Source organism: Neodiprion fabricii, chromosome 6 (genome assembly GCF_021155785.1).
Source record: "Neodiprion fabricii isolate iyNeoFabr1 chromosome 6, iyNeoFabr1.1, whole genome shotgun sequence".
NCBI lineage: Eukaryota > Metazoa > Arthropoda > Insecta > Hymenoptera > Diprionidae > Neodiprion > Neodiprion fabricii.
Window position 1 is genome coordinate 9,424,202 of NC_060244.1, and position 19,324 is coordinate 9,443,525.

The 19,324-nt window shown below is 37.1% G+C and overlaps 2 protein-coding genes across 3 annotated transcripts; one reads left to right on the forward strand and one right to left on the reverse strand.

The window, feature by feature from the left end:
- The first annotated feature begins 628 nt into the window (after positions 1-628).
- On the forward strand, positions 629-18,757 carry LOC124184487. 2 transcript variants are annotated; one of them, XR_006871203.1, is made up of 4 exons: positions 629-889; positions 1,765-1,932; positions 2,329-2,663; positions 18,748-18,757. XR_006871203.1 is itself a non-coding variant. In XM_046574225.1 (3 exons), exons 1-3 carry the CDS (start codon positions 811-813, stop codon positions 2,532-2,534), a joined length of 453 nt encoding a protein of 150 aa, XP_046430181.1. In that variant the 5' UTR covers positions 629-810; the 3' UTR covers positions 2,535-3,225. The 2 variants fall into 2 exon arrangements, 1 of the variants encoding a protein (XP_046430181.1); XM_046574225.1 differs by lacking the exon at positions 18,748-18,757 and having other exon boundaries at positions 2,329-3,225.
- LOC124184484 lies at positions 2,447-15,365 on the reverse strand. Its single transcript, XM_046574223.1, has 5 exons — positions 15,218-15,365; positions 4,788-4,905; positions 4,142-4,216; positions 3,868-4,068; positions 2,447-3,590 (listed from the first exon to the last, which is right to left on the reverse strand). The coding sequence occupies exons 1-5, from the start codon at positions 15,224-15,226 to the stop codon at positions 3,373-3,375; spliced, it is 621 nt and encodes a 206-aa protein (XP_046430179.1). The 5' UTR covers positions 15,227-15,365; the 3' UTR covers positions 2,447-3,372.
- Positions 18,758-19,324: the final 567 nt, after the last annotated feature.

Consider the following 19,324-nt stretch of genomic DNA (forward strand, 5'->3'; position numbering starts at 1 on the left):
GCTATAATCGGGACAAATTTACTGTAACCGACTACAAAGAAATCGAAGCCCGTGAAAACAACAAAGCCGATTTTTTTGACTGAAGGCGCTATTAATAGTTCTAAATGTTAAGATTTAGTGATGTATTCTATACTCTGAATAAATGAATTTGAACAAACTACTCGTTGAGTAGCATCATTTCAACCTACTTATTTCAAAATCAGCCCTGTATGAGGCTATTCGGATGAGTTTAAACACCCTGTCAGAAAAAAAGGATCGATCGAAAAAGAAATGTAAATCGATAAAACCATGTAAACATCAATTTGTCAGTATCAGTATGAATATTTTTCTAGTATTATTCCACTGATTCAATTGTAGAAACTGACCCGAAACCAATAGAAACTTGTTTAATAAAATGCAAAGTAAAAAGTACAACAAAGAATTAGGCGACTAACGATAAGTACAGTATTGAAACGTCGTTTTGGTACCATGCGGATTTGACACTTAGATCACTGATTAACGAGGAATCGGATCGAGATGAATGTCTTATCGACATAATGGTCGAATACGCATGCAGTAATAGATACAGATTTCCAAAGTATCGTACGATGTCCGGTATCACGCACTGCAAAGTGAAAGGAGCTAAGACAGCAGTGGGAGCAGAACACAGCTGTGCAGTGTAGAATTGACAGGAGTGACTGGTTCTGGAAGAATTTCTCAACTTCGATACAAGATGGCTGATCGTTGAAAAAATCGTACAAAGATCTCGCCGTTTTGCGCCCAGTTACAGTCTCCGAGTGCCAAAATATTGTTAAATTCCGATTCGAGACAATGGTGTCCAAGAAACTGACTCCGATTTTCACTCTAACGATCATACTCTGTGCCACTTTCCTACCACATACTGTCGAAGGTAAGTTATCCAACATGGCGTCGTTTTATATCCGGATTCAAACTTTCACCGGATTTTGGTCGAACTTAATTAATGTTACGTTTGAGTAATTGTTATTCACCGGTAACGAATGGTCATCACCCCAGTAATTTTCTGCGTCAAGTGCATTCTTGCACGTATAATTTATGATAGATTTTAGTAGATTTGTTATTGTACGGGTCACCCATGGATGTAATTCAACGAATCGCAAGTGATTATTCGTTTCCAAAATCTTACACGAAGTTGTAGTATAAACAAAATTGAGATTCTACATTCATAAAAGATTATTTTGATGCAATGGTTTGATTTAGTTTCAAGTTTCTCAATACTGTACGTAATATGTATTATTCGCATGGATCCCAAGGCAAAACAAAGCATGCAAAACTTTTTTTTTGTGCATTTCATAAAGTCGTTGTCTCATTTTAATTTGTATGTTTCAAGAAACTTGTTAGCTTGGCCTGACCTGAAAACCCGGTGATATTGTTAATGAGGGTTGACGAATTACGAAAATCGGTTTATTCATAAGGAAAATGACTCACGTTTACTTTTATTTGTGGAGAGTCAGAGACTTTGACTGTTAAGCTATTTTGTTGAAGAAATATTAATATGTTCGTTTATATGAAACGTTCCTTAATCGATCACTATTAATAAAATAAATATCAGCTTTTGTGAGAGTCCGAATCATGTTTCGACTGGATCGTTTTATAGGTCTAAAAAATGAAATCCATCATAAGATAATGACAACATAACCGTTTTCCGGTTTATCAAAGACTCTTGATGCTATCTTGAAATTGTTTCACAACGCTCCGATAAATTATGAAGAATTAATGAAACTATACCAAGTATTTTCTGCACAGGTATCCTCAAGAGATGCGTTCAGTGCAGATCGAGGGGTGAATTGGGATCCTGCAAGGACAAATTCACGATGAATGCAACGCAGATTGCCGAAGAGCACGGAGTGGAGGCAGTTCCATGCGCCTCCGGATGGTGCGGAAAAATAATCGAGAGTCAAAATCTCAACAACGGTAATTTGCATAATTTACGTGAATATCGAACGAATGATGAACGTAAGCTTATCAAAGTCTGAATCACGCATGTTATACGGAATATTGACTTTTCAACATCGGCGATGAAGAAGAATCTCGCAAGTGATAAATGTAATTGCGTATTTTCTTATCTGATCATTGACCATCCGGATGACATTACAAGCGTTTTCTGTTCTGCAAGGTTTTATTTCGTAAGGTTTTAAAAGTTGGAAACGAAGGTACTTCAATTGTTGGACACTACTGGATTTTTCGATAAGCCGCAGGTGATTTGGCATTTGAAGAATGGTCAAATTCCCGAAAATTATTATAACAATAGCGTTGAACGTCGATAATACACTGAACGGCTAAATCTAATTCACATTTCATTTTTGACAGAATATGGAACAGCGACACAACGAATGTGCCTTCAGCGTGGCCCAGACGATTACGAGGAACGTTGTTCGAACACAATTTGGAACTACAAGAAGGTCTACATATGTTTTTGTCTAGGCGATCTTTGCAATGCCTCAACGAGAACAATTTTGCCCAGCATTACCGTGCTAATCGTAATTGGTTTTGTGGGAAGGTGGTTTATTTTATGATCATACGCTCCAAGATAATCGTGACCATGTAATAATGTATAACGAAGTGCTACAGCCACAGAAAAGAAGTACTTTTAATTGGGACTTTCGAACTGCTGCAGGGTGATAAAAGTGACCGCTTATCCAAACGTTACATGTTTTATAATATGAGGTGATCGGTTTGGTGATGAAAAATACTCGATAATTTATGGCGGTAAAATTTCCTATCGCTTGGATCACGTTAGAAGAGAATCAATTCCCGTATGGTAAAGAAAATGTATAATGTTTAATTGGCTACATGATTATATAATTTTGGCAGCATAAATATGTAGTATGCTCCGTTTGAATATAAATACCTACATATATACCGTATTGCGAAAACTATACATGCATTGTGTGTATACCCATATACACAAATTATGTGTATTCTAATCAGTATAGTTTATAGCATTTATAAATAATGAACTGTGTATATTAATGTTAAAAAATATTGTCGTATTTCCAATGAATTGTTAATTTTATACAATGAATAAGTCTATAATGTATTCGATAATTATACTTATAATACTCATTCGTTTGTGTCCTCCAATTTGTATATCATATATATAATACAAAGTACTCGAGAAGTACCCGACGATTTTATAACGGGACGTCCAAACATGTATCGTATATGTATATTATATTATATTACGGATCTACCAGGCTGGGAAAATTTGTGCAAAAACAATTTATTGTTAAAATAAAATCGAAGACGGTTAAGTACGAAATAGTGAAAATTTGGTCGAGATGAATGCTGGAGCATTGTAATATAAGACACGAGAAATGATTTCTCACGTCCGTCGTTGTTCGTTTAATATAATCAATGTCCACGTTTCATTCCTTTTCTGTAAAACGGGGATTCTGGCCTCAGGCTGCTGAGGACGTGACCGTGCAATCCGTTGATCCTTCGTTCTTCCTGATTTCTGAGCAAGGCTCGCGCGTGAGGATAATCATCATAAAAAAGCTCTCCTCGGCCGTAAATGTACTTCACAGCCAACATCGCTTCCTCTCCTGTCAGAAGCAGAGGATCCGGATGATCTGTGGTCAAAATTACAACCTCGTCAGTAAACTTCCACAATGCAAAGTGCAAGAGTATTGAGGAAGAAAAAAAAATTGAAGCCCGTCATCGTTTGGGAAGTAATTGTTGATTCAGAAGTAAAATCTCAAGTAGTGGGATTAATGAATATGAAATAATTGCATAATACGAAATTTTCTTCGTCGGTTGATTCTATTTTTCAAAAATCTAATCAAAAGATCACAAAACGTGATTTCTTCGAGCATTTGAGTATCAGGTATGAAATTGTCATTGGTATACCAAGCCCGTTGGAAAAATCCGGAGTTACGTGATCCTGAGAGCTGTATCCCAAGTCGTTGATGTCGATCGGTGGCAAGAAAACGCCGATGGGCCAAAGAGCTTCGGCATTTCCCGGTGATATCGTTCTTTCGCGCAAGGATCTCTCCGGAGAAGAGGCTCGATCGAACTGCTGGACTTCCTCCAAAGGCGTCGTTCTTACTCCTGGAATATAAGTCGGAGTTATTTCCATGCCATCGAAATAACGTCTTTCAGCAATTCTTCACACACTACGTACCGAATTGCCTTGAACTTCGTTCGCCATTTCTCCGTCCTACCGAGAGAAAGGACTTTTGCGCCACCGTGTTACCTGCTAGAAAATTTGCGAACAATTTACCGATTTACGAACTGACAGAGTTATGGAGGAATGATCAGAATCTCTTAAATATATTTAAGGTGTTCGAATTCTAGCGCGACATTTTTTTAAGTCATCTGAAGTAGCTTTTGAAATATTACTTGGATTCTTTTCTTTTCACTATAATGAACTTCTCAATCCTGAAATTAATAATTCAAATGCTGTAGATAAGTACCCTGAAATATTCGGAAATTTCCTTAAATTTTTTGAACCTTATAAAAGTCGTTGAGATCTCGTGAAATCTACCGAAATCTTTGGCAATCGTAAAAAATGTTTGGAAATGGTTGTTAAATCGGTTGAAGTCGTCTTAAATATTATAAAGTAGTTATTGAAGTTACTGGAGATTTTTGAAGGCAGGAAATTTGAAACATCGGTAATCCCGAAACATAGAAAATATTGAAATCCCGACAGAAAGGACTTGCAATAGCAATGATAAAAAATCAACGTCACACGGATGCAATTTTGAGTTAAATTGGCCGTGACATGAATTCGACGATTATTCATATCGTCGTGAGAATGCAATTATTACCATGAGTCGTGAGTCCGTGTTCATAGCTGTGAGGTGGGGACACAAATTTGACGTGTATGCTGGCAAGAGGAGCGGCTTGAATCGTCATTGAAGTCGTTAGCAGGACGAGAACCTTCAGCTGTAAATGAAGTGATGACAAAGGAAGAGAAACGGAAAGACATATGTAACAGAATAAGAGAGAAAATAAAAAAAAAAAAAAAAAAAAAAAACTTCGTGCGTAGTATAGAATAATACAAGTATATGTATATTACGTTGAAATGCCGCAGGTATAACAATTCACAGATAAATAATTGTCAAAAGAAGGTGGTAGGTACGAAGTGAACCTTGAGATTGTAATGCGCGGACATTCGTTTAAACAACAACATCGATAGCCGCAGATAAACCTCTCGACGCGTGAAACCGAGCCTGAAGCTTGCGGTTTGTAGTTCAGTTCCCCGGCTGTTATCTGTCGAGGCATCGAATACGGGTCACAATCCAACTTCTGCACTGCACGATCAATGATTTGCATAATTTAATAGCTCGGCCGTGAGTCGTGGGCTTAAAATTTGTCAGCATTTATTGCAATATACACAAGAGCTGTTTCGGTGCATCGAAGGAGAGTCAAACATTTCGTGCCCGTTCATTTATTTACCCGGCGATGCAGTGGTTGCGAAACAATCTTTATTCGGACGAAACGACGTTGACGTTTCGAGTAAATTAACTGATTAATGGCACGTATTTATAATGAATATTTGATCATACGCTACCGCATATCCTGCACTGGCCTGATTTCATAATTGTATCGATGCGATGCGATGATTTCATTGGTTGATAATTGATTTTTATTTACCATTTAATCCGCTAATTTTCCTAATAATTCTACACACTATGAACGATTATCGAAGGACGCGACGCGTCGAAATTGATGGATGTAACTATCGCTATTGCAGTATAATAATTCGCTGGGGGATTTACGATATTGTTGCCCACAGAGGCGATTGAACTACCAACTATCAATGGACAAGCTTATTTGTTTCGATTGCTTAATAATAATACACCGTCCATAATCTATATACAATTCCGTACTCAACTTGTCGGACCTTGCTCCGATTTCACGCCATTTAGAAGCACCTTCAATTGGAATAGTTCATTTATGACTTGCGCTTCGCTCGATAAAATTGTTACACGTATATCACTTTCGATCTACGTATGTATATTACACATTCGGGTTGATCCGGTCTGTTCGATTCAATTAGCCTCGAGTTTTCGCTGCAGATTAGAGTCGATTCGTTTATTTTCTTCTTGTTTCGAATTCTCCACCACTTCCAAGCTGTCTTCTTTAAACAGAGAAGTCACGCCCAAAATTTAGAGCTTTGTGCAAACGTAAATTTTTTTTCTGGATTCAAACCAGTTGTTATAAAGAAGAAATTTTGTGTTTAGATAAGAGGCATTCCACGTCAAATTAGCGGCCCATGTACCTCATTCTCTGCGATTTTAATGATTTTTTAGTATGATATTCGTACCGACCCAAAAAACGTCTCGGAATTTCTTTCAGATTTTATTAACCACCGGTGCAATTTCAAAAAGATCGAAAAATCAATTCGGAAACGCCATTTTTAAAAATCTTAACAAATTCACACTGATTCTATGATCCAGAATATGATTTTTGACATGGAAAAATTCTGACATGAAAAACTTAAAAACTTCTAAAAAAAAATAGTCAATATTGTGATCCCACTATCGCGTGGTGCTTAAGAATCATAATTTAATTCGTGCAATTTGTGTGAATTTTTTAAGATCTTTATAAATGGCGATTTCAGAATTGATTTTTCAATTTTTTTCAAATTTCACCGGTGGCTGAAAAAATTTGAAAAAAATTCCGAAACCTTTTTGGATCAGTATGAACATCGTGTTAAAAATATTGTTAAAACGGAACAGAATCAGATACATGGGCTGCCAATTTGACGTAGAATGCCTCATAGATACTCTTATCGAAAATGCCCGAATTTAATTAAAGTCTGTAAGAAGTTGGAAATCGTGGACAAATTACTGAAGTAAAAAATTTCAACCAGTTTCCCCGACAGTTTGAATTTCAATCCGTCATAATTGGATAATTTGCAAAGTTGATGTTTTTTTACCCGAGCTTTTTCATTGCGGCAAGGTATGAAAGTAAATCGTTTGCGAGTTTGTTCCGCCACATTGAACATCAAATTATAATCTCGAACCTGAATTACATAACAAACTTGTTATGTTAAATTTTTGCAATTATGTACGTAATTCAGAACACTTTGTACAACACAGTGCAGTTCTGCTTTAGCCGCATACCATAGACGCACTCAACCGCGAAGAGCATTTTTTCGTTTTCAGTGCGTCTTCGCAATACCTTCTTACGATTATACTGCAGGGTTAACGAAACCGATGAACTCACCGTCGAATGAAAAGTCTAATACGTTGGAATATAGGATCTGGGAATCACCGAAATATTAAAAGCAAATCACGTCACGTATGATTACCTACAATAATTGTAACCATCGATTGAGAAATGACGATATAATTGAACGTGAATGGGCATAATTGAAAACCAATGCTATAATCTGGCAAGCATCGAAAACTAAGGTGAATGAATAATTTCCGCAGATTACGGAATACCGAGAGGAAGAGTTGAGCATTGGCGTGCAGAGCCGCAAGTATTCAGAAATTAGAACGAGGGAGCTACGGAGTAGAAAGATTTACGAGTGGAAAGGAAAGGAAAGCAACATTGTGCGATAGTTGGCCGCTTCAATTAAACTGACCTGTCAATAAATTCATGAAAGCAGCTGCGGGTTACAGAAATCGGTGTTGTCACATCCACGGCGTTTATATAAATTATACAGCCTTCGAAGATAGCGAGGCGAGGATAACACAGATTTCTTCTAAAAAGAGATTGCAGAATCGCAATAACTATCTCTATTTATACGTATGTGCAACAAACGGGCATTGTGCTGAATTATTCTTATACAAAGGTTTAAAGCCTTTCGGTACACCTCGTTACCATTGCACGTAGAACGTAACCACCCTAATTCTCGATGACTTGCAACTAAAGATTTGTCAAATGAATTACGCCGCATTATCTCTCGATTCATTGTTCGTCGTTTCTCGCAACGTCCGATTACGCGTAACGAGAGCGTGAAAGAAATGTGTAGAAAGAAAAGAATGTGGAACGCTGCTCAATCGCAATCAGGTATAACCTACGTCACGTACCTTTTGTTGTAAACAAGGCACTTTCATTGGGCGACAATTGCGCAAGCTTGACAATTCGCTAACAGTCGGATAATTTGTCGAAAAAAAAAAAAAAAAACTAGTTGAAATAAAGAGTCAAATACGAACGACTGATTAGTTGGTATTTCTTCTTTAGCAGACCGTTGAAGTTCTTAAGTTTGAACGGGAATGGAATTTGAAAGCTTAGTTGGACGAAGAAGAGCGTTAGAGGTGGACTCACGTTTTTGTTATAATATGTCGGTGCGCAAAAAAATAGTCAGTATTGCGCCAGCAGAATCTATAGCAATTAAAGTGAGATCAGATTTTACCCAGTTTTACATTTTAGTCATAATTAAGCTGGCAGTATAGTTATCCCAACTGACGTACCAGCTACAATCATTTTTTTTCTATATGAAAGAAACTTGGCTCTCCAGACGGACAATAAAAAAATAATTCCGACCACCGTCTGTTCAGGTTTTCTAGTTTGTTGAATATCAATACCAATTGATGATAGTTGTGTAAATATGAACCTGATTAAACATGAGAAAAATGATTACGATCAATGTCGCCATCAATGACGTAGAATTGAACGAAACTAAAAGTCCTCATCCCCGTCTGATTTTGTTGGTTAACCAAAAAGATAATTTTTCTCACAAAACATCCCCATTGTTTGTTCAATGCTAATAATAAACGGTTGGTTTTAAACGTAAATAAATTTCCTACAAACCAACCGATTTAGATTTTCGGTGAGGATAATGAATTTCTTGATGAATCATAAGTTCATCATCTGCGAATTTATACGATTGTAGGAACGTGATTTTTTTTCCAAGTATCGATCAGTTTAAGAAAAAAATTTGTCTCGGATAATTTAAAAGGGATTCATTTATGAATGTGGTAAAAACATATTTTATTACTGTCTGACAAATCACACATGGGAATTTTCGGTGAAGGAGTAGTAGAATATGTGATATTTTTTTTTAACATTCCTAATAAAAGATGGTATTCACGATTGAAATTGAAAGTTTTTCGATTTCTTAGCTTCAGATGCATTTTATTAAAGCTTTTGTTCCGTCACGTTTCTGTTTCAACACATTTCGGACTTGACTGTACCTCTCACGCATCCTTAAAACTATCTAAAAATCATGTGTGTCTAGCCGTTCAAACCGGTATAAAACTTGGAGAGTTCAATTTTATACTTTAATTAACTCATTCGTTTTCAATGCGAATAAGCTACCGATGCAGATCCGGTTCAACAAATCAGAAATGCAGATATATGTCTGCAACGTGTACGGCGTTTCCACTTCGGACGCGTTTCGATTCAGATCTGACCCCTGTAAACCGGTCGAAGCAATGGCTGTAAGATATGCACGAGTGCATGATACATACGTCATATACTAGGTATAGACTTATGGCAAGGTGAGTGCGCGTTGCGTCATTTATAATATGATATCGTTTTGTTTATCACAACTTGCATTCAAGTTTTTCATGCTCTAAAGAATACGATGATTTTAAATTATAAATTAAACTTTGATCCTTACAATTTGAACCGTGTGAAAATCAGAGATAGCTTAATATCAGTGATTGAAATTTTTCTTTTACGCAATCGTTTCTTGAAGAGTTCCTATGATATTCATACTAGAAAAAATTTTAAACATGACTCGAAATCGCAAAGCTTTTCCAATCCAGATCAAGAAATTCTAAATTCTGTGTAATTCATTCATGTTCACGAATTGTTGAAAAATACATTATCTAGGTAGTTTTTCAAACTAGTTCAATGTGAATATCCAAAAGCATTTCACCCTGGTCTCTGGGACGAGCTTTACCAAGAACTTTCGCGACTATATAATATGAGAGGTCTCCGAGAAATTGGTTTGAGCAGGCTGGGAAATCCTTGGCACTTTTCGCAGGAGTGGTAACTGAAACTTTCCTCAAATTGAGTCACGCACGCTTCAAGGTTGATGGTTTTTTTTTATAAAATTTCAATTTAAACTTGAGTATTATACATTCCCATACGCGTGGGCTGAGTTGTTTTACATCCAGCTTGCAGATAGCATCTCGATTTCACTCTCCTCACCTCTTTGCCTTCCCTTTTTTTCCTTTTAAACCAATCATAAATTCAGTACGATCGGCTCCAGATTTCTCATCAGCATAATCCATACAAGTACGACGGGAATTACAACGGGGCTTAAAATTGATTTGACTTTTTTTTTTGTAACGTATTCAATTTTATCGATTACAGGAAACGACCAACGATTTTCACGCCTTAACGAGTATACACCTGATCAAATTCGCGCAAAAAGTAATAAAAGTCGCAATAAGTAATACAGTACGTGTTATATATATTATGCATGCACGCAGGATATACATGAATGTGCACAGTTCGCAAGTATTGTATCTCATATATCACTGTACATACGGAAGACACATGGAGGCACTTTATACTAGTATCGATGTTACACAAATACCTTTGAAAATTTATTGAACAAGTGCAAGTATATACGTAAGATGTGAAGCAACAGTCACGTGAATTGGCCATGCAACGAACTGCGCAAGGTTCACGTGCAACTTCCAACTTATATGGCATAATATCTCATCGACTCCTCAGACTTCGGGACTGATGCTTTTTTTCAACAAGGTTCATTACGATACCAAGAAAGGAGACGGTCAGAGTTGAGACGCTTTCGATGAAATTATTAAAATACGCGCAGAAATTTCTTGCAGACTTTTAAAGAATTCGGTTTTACAGTACATATCTTCCAATAAAATTTGTCAAACGTATATTCCGGAATGTGCGAGAGAATTAGAGGTTAAAAAATAGCCGGCTCTTTCATAATCCATCTTTCATCTTTGTCACAGGTGAATCGGAGTAAAGCGATCATACATCGTGAGTTTTTTGAACAGTGAAACGATCCGTGCGCCTGATACAGGCAACCGGGATCACATCACATGTCCAGGTTGAGCACCGTATCCCGCCATCGCATTTGTTTGAATCTGACGACAGTTCTACTCTTGATTTTCTCATTATTGCCTTTGTTTATTGTCCGAAATCAATTTTTCATCATTTTCCGCATGTTGTATTATTCAGACTATTTTGACAAATAATGTTTGTTACGTTTGGGACGTCCGTGGTGCTCAACCTAAACCCGAGCTGTAACTCCGGTTGCCTGCTTCAGGCGCACGGATCGTTTCGCTGTTAAAAAAACTCACGATATGTCGATATATCGTTGAGAATATATGTATCCGTATTACACAGATGCGAGCGATATGTATAATGCACGGGGAAGCGGGATTACATTAATGATTTCGCCATATACGACGGGGACTAGTAAACTAGACGGTCTGTTGGCTCGGGCATAGATCGCATGAAAGTCATTGTACTTTGTTAGATCAGGCAAGCATTGAAACAACGTTCACGAGACGTGGAACAGACGTAAGTTTTTTGGTTTTTCACACAACATGAGCAATGCGAGACTCCCTTGAACTCCAGCTTTCAGCAATTAGAATCAATCCTCGTTACAATATCGGCTGACAGTCGAACAATTGCCAATTGGCGTGCATTATATTGCAAAATAATTGCCGTTTCGAGATTACTCCAGACGCTTTAACACTCGTTTGCTGGTTGTCCGTGTCTTTCCCGGCCCGAGAAGAGACTGAATTGCAAAAACTGGATCGCTGCACAGAGCTGATTAGCAACTACGCGTACAAAATTTCGCAATTTACTTCGCAGAACTAACACCTACGCATTCGATTCACTCTGCGCATGCGATTCCGTATTCGCAGATGCTGAACCCTGCTACGGATCCATTTACGACACAGGCGAATATAATTGCGGCATCATTTTCTTCTTCAAATATTCACCAAGTCAATGCGGCTGCCGCAGCCTTACGATATATAAATATATCATTCAAGCAAGGGGGATAAAAATGAAAAGAACAAATTCCGAGAGCGAGCGTTATAGGTACGTATTGAGTTCAAGGGTTAAACCAGTTTTCTCTTGGAATTGGCTTGCAACGTGATACTTGCACGCTTGTCAGTCTGGCAGAGAACAATGCAGCCGTGAACCACGTGCGTAGAATATATCGCGTTATCACGATAAACGTAAAATGCATCACTTGGTGCACCAAACTCACCGCGGGAGTGTAACGTGCGCTTGCAAGCTGGCTATAAACTTGAAGATAAGCCTACCAGATAAACTCAGTTCCGGGTTCTTAACTACATACGCATGTAACTCCAGTGAGTAATTGTCTCACGGTAATTTGTTCATTCGCGGAAAAATTCACTCGACTCGTGTAAGCTCAACGGATTTTGTCAGGTTGTTACGTGCAAACGAATCTCTGCGCTGGATATATCATCCCTCAAAAACAGTTTCAACTACAGCATTTCACCGAATTTTTATGAACTTCGATGATTCTCTATATTCTAGTTTTTACATTAGAAAAAAAAAAACTGTCACCGTTCATTACTGGATCACAAATAAACACAATTATACTTTGTAATTGATTTCTTTAAACTTGCTTGAAAAATATAAATTTTTACCGAAAAATCGCTACACTTTTGCTAAAATTTTATTTCTGGCAATATTATATGGCTACCAAGTGTTTATTCTTGATAACTGCGGTGAATTTAGAAAAAAACATCTTCAATTAAACTCTCGATCAAAATTTTTCTTCTCTGTTCAAGCATTTTAGAATTATAAATATAGAGGGATAATTAAATCTAAGGTTTGGAAAACAAGTCACTTCCATTTTTCAAATGCAATATATTCTTATTGCGTGTAACAATTGAACACATGCTACCGTTATTGCGTAGGTGTATTTATGTTCGTAGTCAGTTATAATCCGTCAAGTGCTAGGCTGACATTCTGTATACCCGCAGGGTTGTTCCATTTACAGCTATCTGAGACAAGGGCAATCGGATTATACAATTAACTTTGTTTTCTTGCATTTTTTATCCACTTCCACAGTTACAAGAGCAGTGATATCACTATTTGATAACCTGTCCTTTTGCTCCCTCAAATCATACCCACTGCAGATATTTCTAAAATCATTTCCTCCATTAGCGTGAAATTTATAAAACGAGACCCATTTATCAATAGTTGCTTCTGATTTTCGATTGCAATAAATTGAGAATAATTTGTTTCACACCGGAAAACGAATTTTCCATTCAAGTCCTTTCAAAAATGACCCGGAGGAGAATATATATGATTTGATTTACGTTTTAGGATTATTAGATCCAAATTTCGTCGGTGTCTAACCTGATTCGTCCATATACCATTTCTAGTTCCGATCAGATTGCAGAGGCGTAATTATATCGCTATACTTGCTTTTATCAGATCTATTTATAAATCAAATATGGTTAAATCTATTAAAGTCCAATCAGGTTTATAAATTATGTATGGCTGGATCAGACTAGTTAGAGATAAGATTTTAATCTACTTAAATCTAATCAAGTCTAACAATAAGTGAATCAAATCATATCTATTCGAATAAAGTTTCGTTTTAATTTTCGACAAGTTCGAACTACAAAACAGTTCGTCAGTTACTTCAACGGTTCTTCCGCAGGTTTAATCCCACGTTCATTATTTATATAAATTTGTATACATAGTACTCTACTATTTTGCAACACAACATTTTGCACACTTCGACGACAAGTAATCAGTTTTATTCTAAAGGTCCATCAATTGCCTTTTACCCACACGCCTGACAGTATTTCAATACATGTAGTGATTTAGTAATGAAAATTTTGTGGTGCAAGGTCTGTAAACGATAGTGGTTTCTGATTTCATTGTCAGTAGGTAAGTCAGTCGTTCGCCGAGTCCAAAAAAAGTAATCGAAACAAAACGATCAGGAGTGAATCGTCATGGTCAAATCGATAATCTATAACTGACTCTGGACAAGTACAATTCACTCCAAAGCCTTGAGTGACTGGATCTCAAATATTGCACACCGTTTCTATAATCCATGTTGAACTGGTTAGCGCCCTAAGAATCAGTAGCGGTGCGGTTTAGATAAACGTTTGCAAAGAAAAATATCCCACTGCAAAAGTTAGACAAGATAATACAGCGTTTTTTGCTCTACCGCGGCTGTAATTTGTCCAACGGTAATCGTTTGCGATAAGTCAGCAGCAATTAGGGGCCATTACTCCGTGCACATTGCAGCCAAACTCTTGCTCACAATTGGCGAGAATCTAGAACCACGGCTGAAGGAAAATTGCAACGAACAATCGGGAATCCGGTAATTGAAATAACTCCCGCATTTACGATGGCAAGTCTGGTATAAGAATTATGGGTATAATTGTCGGGCCCAGAAGCGCGTGCTGACAGACCTGGGCAAACTTCAAGACGGTGTGTAAAATGCGTCTAACAGACTTTCGCCTTCCGTTCACCACGAAGACACATCGTGCCTCAAACAATCTCATCACCCGTTGCAACTCGTATACAACGTGGGAAAAATTGCATAATTTTGCCGGTGGCTAATTCTTCGAGGAACACTGTCACGGCTGTACGAAGTCATTGATCGAACTATATTTATGTCACTTCGGTCCACCTATGACGAAATTAATCCTAACTGTACGCTGACAATTTAATTCTTACTTGCATCTTACTTGGAGTAAATTTGGATTTTTCTTTAAAATTACAAATCGCAAACCGTTTTTTAATGCTCAAAATTTGACACCTTGTCATTATTCACCTACAGCAGTTCAGCTTTTACAGTGTTATTTATGTTTCGTTTCATCAGCGACGAATTTTATAGAATACAAATACAACGATTGCATCAAATGTGAACTGAAAAAAATTATATTTTCAATTTTTCATACCGCGCGAACGTTTCTCAATTTCGAATATTTTTATCAATCTTTTTTTTCACTTGGTGGGATCAGTATGACGACGAGTAAGTGAGTAAGACTTCATAAATCATGGCAGACCTTTTAATAGCACTTTAAGTCACATCAATTACAATGCATATCAAGCTTCCGTAGGTTGAGCTGTCAAATAATTACGCGCTAAGTCGTTTAAACCGATGATTAATCCAGCCTCGAGTCACACTCGCAAACCGCTCTTAAGAGTCGAGCAAGTTATCACAAATTTGTGTAAAATCCGAACATTTTTACCTGACTCAAAGAACTGATTCACCGCAGTCATTTCAAATAAATAAAACAGAGCGGAATGGTTGACTAATGATTTTTTAAGCAACTTATTACTTGATCAGACTTACCGTCATCATTATACCGTTGCAGTTTTTGTCGAACCGATAAATGCAGATTATAATCCAAGGCTCGAGCGTTGGAGCGGATATCACCGGGATAACGAATACTCACGAATCGCGGTTGAGAAGGTGTGTTCGATGTCACAGGATCAGTTCGGAACTGATCCAGTTCTCGTATCGTGAGAGAATGCCGTTTGCACTTTGCTGTTTGCTGGCAGAGGAGCTCCCGCCTGGTGTATATCGCATTCAGTTATACTCATCCAGCCCCTTGGCTACCTTCTACCTTGGACTTAGAGGGGGGGGAAAGCCCACCTGGGCCTGATTTGCGAAGGACTGTAGGGACCACTGCACGACTTTCATATCGTAGCGATCCTTCGATACTGCAAGGATAATTCTAAGATTTGATCTGTCAATCGCTGACGTGAAAAATTTGAGACTCGGAGCAGTTCGAAGACGCATTGAAAACCAACGAGAACGAGTCTAGATCCGATTCTGCTCTATTCGTAGTAAATTTATAACTTCCTGGAGTAGAATAAATAAATTCGAGTGAAACCAACTTCCAATTAGTTAAAACAGAGAACTAGGCTGCCGTATAAATTACCTAATTCGGAAATTACGACAGACTCTGTTATAATCGAGTTGGTATAATTACGATGAAGGCATTTCAAACATGCACGCGTATAAGCTTGCGTTACAGTTCTTTCAACATCCAACTCGTATTAGCGGGGATTACGAAGGTGATCATATTTAATTACAACTTCATTCTCGCATCTGTCTGTCTCCAGAGAACGAAGATATTAGCTCATTACAGCCGACAATGAATCCGATCGGTAATAACTAAATCAGTTCTTTAAGTGTTATTGTATCGTGATCAACGTTATATCAGTCGTTAATTATCGGTAGCGTCGCTCATGCTATTTTCATTTAACCAGCTATTGATCACGACCTACAAATCTTTCGGATAATTACCTCGTGCTCATACTTATAAGAAAAGTCGAAGGCTCCGGACAAATTGGTTCGCGGGAAGATTAATCGAAGTCGTATAATAAACGCGTCAGAATGCTGGCATTTAAGCGTACGGATCTTGTATCGTGAATTTTGTGTGTGAAAGTAGAAGCCTAACAGTTTGGGAGAGGTTTTTTGTCTGTTGATATTCATAAAATTCACCCAAACCGATCACCCGATTACTTGTTACAGTCATGCTGCAGTCGTCTCGACTGTTTTTTTGTTTGAGCTTCAATGCAAAAAAGGCACAGATCTGTTCTCCGTGCAGCAAAGATAAAAAAACCAGTTTCTAGAGCATTTCCGTGATCGATACTCCGAAATTAGAATCCTGAAAGTCTTGATCCCGCAACGACAAATGAAGGTGGACCAGTATAATTGGAACTAGACTGCAAGTGTAGGTGTTGGACTTTCCAGTTGACTCAACTAGCTTCCAACACTTTTTTTTTTTGTCAGGGTAGAATGATGAAGGATATGCTAGTATGCAGTGGGAGCAAATTAAAACAATGCAGCGAATCTATATCCTGAAGTAGCCGATATCTTGAATATTACTTACGCGATGTATTGCGGAAGGCACCGAAATGCAGACTTTATAAAAAAAAATGTCAGCTGAGACTAGACGTTCACATTTTTTGCTGGACTATCAAATGTTCTTAGTTTTTACATTTTTTCCCGGGTGAAACTTTTCTTAAAATCGAATATTTTATGCTCGTAAAGCCTCCAGAGTGAATATCGAAGACCAATCGACGAAGTAATTCCTCAATGTCGTTTAATTATAACGATAATCCTACCTTCGGTAAGAGAGAATGATTATTCTTCCAATCATAACTGACAATGGGCATAATTCAGGTTGCTTGAATAATTGGATATAAGATGGTATTATATAGTCTGTCACCGATTGCTTATTAATATAATTAATCAATCGACGTCAATTCTTAAAAATCTCCAGATTTTTTCTACATTTTTACGTGTCAACGGTTTCGATTATCATAGGAGTCCGGTATACAAGCGAGAGATGCGAATAAACATATCGAAGATTGATCTTGACGGATTAGGTCCAATCTTTTTTTTTAATTCTTCCTCGTTAATTTATGTCAGTCCAACGCGCAAATGTTCGAGAAGTTGCATTCGTGCAGGCGAAGTTAGTAGGACGTAAACGATTAATTATTTCTAGTTCTACTTTGTGTCTTGTGCCCGAAATTGAAAACCGTGGATGCGATAATACTGTGAGAAACAACTTTTTCGGTTTGATTTTGTTGCACGCTCCTTTTTCAAGGCCTTTCAAAAAAGCAAACTAATTCATTATGATCAGAGCGTGTAAATTTAAATACCATCATTTATTATAATACAGGAATGGAATAGGGACACGTACGCAATATTTCATACGTATAATCGTATCACCGATCTCAGTTTCAGTCACAATCTAGATCATCGGTTGTACCATTGTTACGTCTAACAATGCCACTTCGTGTGATCCGATTAGGTCTATAATCTATACACAAGGGCCATGTAACAATATACGTATAAATCGTAAGAATAAACTAATTTTTTTTTGTTCGTATGTAGTAATATACATACCAATAATATATTACAGGTACTTTAGTTGTGGAAAATGACTAGTCCAAGATTATACCTTTACGGTACTGAAAGTGCATAGATTGAATATAATTCGAATACGAGGCTGTATTATACTTGTATTTTTGCATGTGTTAGCTGCTCTGTAGGTAAATTATTCTGCAGTCTCAATCGCATAATTTATACATTTATTTGTGCCACTTTATCAAATCAACGCTTTTCATGTATACTGCATACTTTCCGAGGTATAAGCGGTGTAACTGCGCGGTGTCTTATTAATTGCGTTTAAAGGCCGTCGACTTCGCACAATTGCTCAGGATTGACGTAAATGATTTGAGAATTTCGCCTACAGCAGTGCGTCGTATGTTCGATACATTAATTTCATGTTCTGAAGCCAATCCAATTAATTCCACATATGGAGCATGATTAACCGGCACTTATTTCTAATTGTGTCCCCAGGTGGGATTTTTCGATATTTCTCCAATGTCAATGATATAGGTATGATGTTGTGTAACGCATTTCAATGGTAGAATATACACTATTTTACAGATTATAGTGCGCAAAGTCTTTATCAGAAATTTAGTAACTATTTCTTCACGTGAGCTTCGATTACAATCTGTAATTTGCAATAGCTGAAATATATAATTTTAATTTCCCATTCTATTATTTTCGTTTCATGCTAGGACCCTGTATTTTCTCACAGTTACAAAATGTAAGCAACTGCAGCTTTCCTCCACGCGAATTCACAATCGGAAAATCAATGTCATTCGGTCAATCACCTTTAGTTTAATCCTAAGAAATCACGTTTAATTTGCCCAGTATTACTGCTAATAATATATAAATGATTGCACATTGTTGTGAAATGTTATTATTGCCAACGATAAAATAGAGAGTTTGCACAACTGTTAATAGAAATTCATAAATTACAAGCATTTCTAAAAGATAAACTACGCGTGTAGGAGGTCAAGAAGAATCGACGGAATCCCTCCGAAAAAAAGTCGAAAACTTCAGTAATGCATTGTTCAGTACAGCCTGAACGAAATCAACAGAATAGAAGTTGTTTTTTTAAAGAACTTGGGAAGTTTGCAAAATAAATAACAAAACCTATATAGTGAACGATGAAGAAATCCTGAACAACTTTCATAATATTACGAATAATCTGTAAAAATACAAAAGAGACTGTTGAGATTTTCACAATTATGAAAATTGTCACAGAGGTTTCTCATAATAATACAAAATATGTCTGAAAGATTTGGGGTGTAATTTCTTTGAAAAATATGGAGAGATTTGCAGAAAAATATGACCACCAGAAATTCAAGGAGCTATGTTTGTTGCACTGTTACGTGTCGGATAATTTGGAACACACACCTACTTTACTCAGTAGTCATTTAAAGAATAAGTATTTTATATTAATGGTCTTTTTGTAGCCGTAAGACTTGCATACAAAATTTTTAGTTCAGTACATTTTGTATAATCAGTTTATAATCATCATGTTGAAATGGTGGAATGTGATGGAAATTGATGACTGAAATCACTAAT

Excerpts from the sequence above, each read along its gene's own strand:
- LOC124184487 (XM_046574225.1), top strand. The coding sequence starts at position 811 with ATGGTGTCCAAGAAACTGACTCCGATTTTCACTCTAACGATCATACTC. Across the intron at positions 890-1,764 it reads CCTACCACATACTGTCGAAG|GTATCCTCAAGAGATGCGTT; the intron begins GTAAGTTATCCA and ends TTTTCTGCACAG. Across the intron at positions 1,933-2,328 it reads GAGTCAAAATCTCAACAACG|AATATGGAACAGCGACACAA; the intron begins GTAATTTGCATA and ends CATTTTTGACAG.
- LOC124184484 (XM_046574223.1), bottom strand. Across the intron at positions 4,217-4,787 it reads ACACGGACTCACGACTCATG|CAGGTAACACGGTGGCGCAA; the intron begins GTAATAATTGCA and ends CAAATTTTCTAG. Across the intron at positions 3,591-3,867 it reads GGATTTTTCCAACGGGCTTG|ATCATCCGGATCCTCTGCTT; the intron begins GTATACCAATGA and ends TTTTGACCACAG.